This window comes from Cibotium barometz, chromosome 1 (assembly GCF_041138505.1).
Source record: "Cibotium barometz isolate CiBa-2024 chromosome 1, ASM4113850v1, whole genome shotgun sequence".
Classification (NCBI taxonomy): Eukaryota; Viridiplantae; Streptophyta; class Polypodiopsida; order Cyatheales; family Cibotiaceae; genus Cibotium; species Cibotium barometz.
Window position 1 is genome coordinate 26,452,493 of NC_141046.1, and position 4,089 is coordinate 26,456,581.

Sequence of the window (4,089 nt, forward strand, 5' to 3'; positions counted from 1 at the left end):
AGCATGTGTCCCATCCATATCATGGATGGGATGGGGCTATCATGGTCTTATGAAATGGGGAGAGGAGGTGGCTAGGTTAGGTGGGCAAGGTACCTAGTTCCTTAATCCATTTAAGATGGGTTTCATGTACAACTGACTTATTCCTTATCAAGCATACATTCATGACAATGATCAATCTCCTCTCATTCCTCCCTTCTTGCATTGGCACTTTTTATTGATGGTGAAGATTGCACATTGCTAGTCTTATAATGAGTAAGCACCACTTGGCTTATTGGTCATTTGTGTGCTTAAGGTTGTCTCTCATGGTTGTTTGAGGTAGGAATATGAGCTCATCTAATTGTCATGGATAATAGCTTAAGCTTTTTGTACCTTTTTCAAATATTTATGTGGAATTTAACTATGGCAATAGAACATGGTTAGATGTTAGGGGATGGCCCCCTTTTAGATGTGTAAATGATTTTAACTAGGATCCCTAATGATGAACTACTGCGAGGGATGTCCATACAAGGACATCCCTTGGTACAAGGACTAGGATGCCACATTTTTGGCCTCTAACAAGAAGTGCCACCACAGGCACTTAGTTTCCATGAGATCCAGTAAAAATTGGAGACTATCGAGTGTGAACATGAAAGTTGGTGGCCAATAACTTTGAATTGGTGGTTTTTGAGTTTGCAATTGGGAGATTTGAGAAGCCCGAGGATGTTTGAAGTTGCAAAACACCTGGGTTCTTCTTGAAGTAGTGGAGCTAAAGGGTTGCTTTCCACGCTCCCCAAAATTTTGCTAGTTGAATGAATTGAATACAAATAAGCCACACAACTTGTGGTTATGGACTTGACAAATAGGGTTTTGATAAAACTGGTTGCTCCCCCCACGCAACCATGATCAACGTGGAAACCGGGCCAAAGTTGACTCCAGTGTGAGCACTCGTGAACGAGGGAGCTCCGAATTTTGACCACCTAACGCCCCACAAGAACAACGGCACCCAAGAGTCTTGGCATTAAACGTTTAAATGTTATTTTTGATGGACTATAAAGTTTTTCTACTGTCCTAAAATATAGGGTGTGACTTTCCACTAGAATATAACCCCTTAAGGATTAATAGATACCTTATTTTACCTCAACTTGAGGACACTACTTTTGGCTTGTAATACTTTCATCTTGAGTTGGCAATGTTCCAGAAATTATTCTTACTTAGCATTGTATGACAATGTAACTTGCAGCTTGGGCTTTGAAGGGCTTAGCATTGAGCAAGCGGATAAAGCGAAGTTGCGAGAGAAGATATATTTATATTAATAAGATTATAAAGCGAAATTCTAGTACTCCAAGTTCCGGTGCTAGTAGACATCGTAGTGTATTTGTACCGGTCAGAATTAAGAAAAAAAACTGTCTAAGATTTTAAGTAGCCCTTATATAGTTTAGTCGCAAAACCGACATGGATAGATTTAAGAGTCGTTCTTATTTTGACTAAAGCGAACAATTTTGCAAAGCACCTGGTCGGCGTCCTTCCTGGGCAGTGGGACACTCGGGAGTGGCCTAACGGTGACTGGCCTTTGGCCCCTGCCACAGTGCCACCTGGGCGGCTGGGCCTAGTAGGCTACTAGTACTGTAGTAAAAGGGGCTATACAACGAGCCTGCCGAGGCTACCAACCCTACAACAGCAGCCAGCTCACTCACTCTACTGCGCGCTGAGTGCCTCCGTGGTCTCTCGGACAGTACCGGTAACGATCTAACGGCCAACGGTCGGTGTCCCTGGTGACGCCGTCACGGGTCTTGACTCTTGTGACTCCAGTCCGAAAATAGGCGGGAAACGGCTTCTGGAGTCTGGACAGTGGCCACTGGCGATTCAGAAATTTTGTGAAACGGCGCTCACGAGGCAACGCGCGCGTCCAACCTCGGCGGTAAGCAGTTTCGTAGCCTACCCAAATGGCGGTTTTCGAAATTTAAGTGCCTATTATTATTTATTATTATTAGCTAAATTTAATTGATATTGCTTTTGACAAATTGAGGATCTTGGAAAAGAAGGGACAATTAAAAGTGGGCAGTCTTTTCCCGAGGCTGGCGGTTGGGACTCGGGAGTCACATGGGATGATGGGAAGCGCAAGCGGCATCGCAGGCGACGGATCAGGGTCCGCGCTTGTTGAGCCGTGACCCCAACTAGCGTAACCATAGGATCGCGCGCTATATAAGCGACCAGCCAGTTCTCTTTCTTTGTCAAGCTCCTCTGTTCGATTACACTCTTCCAAGACGTTGCCTTGGCCTTTGCTGCAGGTAACGAACTTTGCAATGCCTACAGGGCTCCATTGTAGTCTCTCTCTCTCTCTCTCTCTCTCTCTCTCATTGCTTTTTGTCCCTCACCATAGCCAAGCTCAGAGTACTTTCCCCCTCTCTCTCTCCACCCACACCCACATAACCACACTGCTTTGTGCTCTCCCCATAGCCAACGTCAGAGCTACATTTCTCTCTTTCTCTCTGTAGCCCTCGCCATGGCTACTTCTCCTTGCCAGCTCTGCAGCTCTGCGGCTTTGTAATTTGTTTTAAACCTCTCACCAACTTATTCTTGCTTCTGTGCAGGCTTCATGGCGAAAATCTCCTTGCCAACCATGCTTCTCTCTCTTCTTGCCCTTGCAAGCAGGGCTCAAAGTCAAGGCGGTGGCTGGAATTCAGCTCACGCTACATTTTATGGTGGGAGTGATGCGTCTGGCACTATGGGTGAGCACAGAAAAAACGTATTCGTTTCACATTAAGAGAGGACCTAACAAAGGTTTCGTTCATCTTTAATGATGTGCATTGTGGCTTGCAGGGGGGGCTTGTGGTTATGGCAACTTATACGATGCCGGCTATGGCACCAACACCGCTGCACTTAGCACCGCTCTCTTCAATGCGGGCCTTTCCTGTGGGGCCTGCTTTGAATTGAAGTGCGACGACGACCCACAGTGGTGTTTGCCGGGCAGCGTCATTGTGACGGCCACTAACTTTTGTCCGCCCAACAACGCGCTGTCCAACACCAATGGAGGGTGGTGCAATCCTCCTCTTCAACACTTTGACATGGCAGAGCCTGCCTTTCAACAAATTGCAGTCTACAGAGGAGGCATTGTTCCCGTTGCTTACCGAAGGTAGGTCAATGTTGCGAGATATAATGAAGATTTAAGGTTCATAAGTGCCTAATTAGGCGTGATTGACTGTGTTTTTTGTGATGCAGAGTGCCATGCCAGAAGAAAGGTGGGGTGCACTACACCCTGAATGGGCATGCCTATTTCAATCTCATTCTTCTGACTAATGTTGGGGGAGCAGGAGACGTGCATGCGGTGTCGGTGAAGGGCTCTAGTACGGGCTGGCAGCCCATGTCAAGAAACTGGGGCCAGAACTGGCAGAGCAACGCCGCTCTTAGCGGCCAAAGCCTGTCGTTCATGATCACCTTAAGTGATGGGGAGACCTTGAGCGACTACAACGTCGCACCGCCAAATTGGCAGTACGGCCAAACTTACAGCGGGGGCCAATTTTAGGAGCCCCTGCAGGATCATTTTCCATAGGTGCTGTGGTGGCAGGCACCCCACGATACGCCACCCGCTCCATCATGATTCCACCCCATCATATATTATTGTTCTCATTTTTCATTGTCCTCCTTTCTTGTGTACGACGCAGAAGTGGTGGCTTTTGATGAAGCTACCCGCTGCCGCATCCATGTATCTCGTTCTTGGCATTTTCATGATATGCAGATGCAAGCCTGTGCATTACATCTCTCCTTTAATACATATTAATATATATTCGCAGTTTACACCGATGATCCAATCTCTCACCTAAACCGGGGCCTACAATCCTAGTCACTCAATGGCATGGGTCTTCTAAGAGGGCTTTGGGTCTTCCTTGAGGGATTATCGTTACAACTAGACGTCAAGATCGGAACGACTTTGCACAGTTGGATACAAAAGTGAATTAGAGTCAACTAAAAGTGAATTTAGAGGAATGAACCCCTAAGTGAATTAGAGGAATAAACCCCTATGAACTAAGGGTGAACAAGGGGTGAACGAGGGGATTGGAAGATTAGTTTTTTTTTGCAGAATCAAATAAGATTTTGGGCTCCTTATGTTTC

At 46.4% G+C, this 4,089-nt stretch overlaps 1 protein-coding gene across 1 annotated transcript; it reads left to right on the forward strand.

The window, feature by feature from the left end:
- Nucleotides 1-2,151: 2,151 nt before the first annotated feature.
- Nucleotides 2,152-3,776, forward strand: LOC147641800 (expansin-A10-like). Its single transcript, XM_086799828.1, has 4 exons — nucleotides 2,152-2,267; nucleotides 2,571-2,708; nucleotides 2,800-3,112; nucleotides 3,199-3,776. Exons 2-4 carry the CDS (start codon nucleotides 2,576-2,578, stop codon nucleotides 3,500-3,502), a joined length of 750 nt encoding a protein of 249 aa, XP_086655954.1. The 5' UTR covers nucleotides 2,152-2,267; nucleotides 2,571-2,575; the 3' UTR covers nucleotides 3,503-3,776.
- Nucleotides 3,777-4,089: the final 313 nt, after the last annotated feature.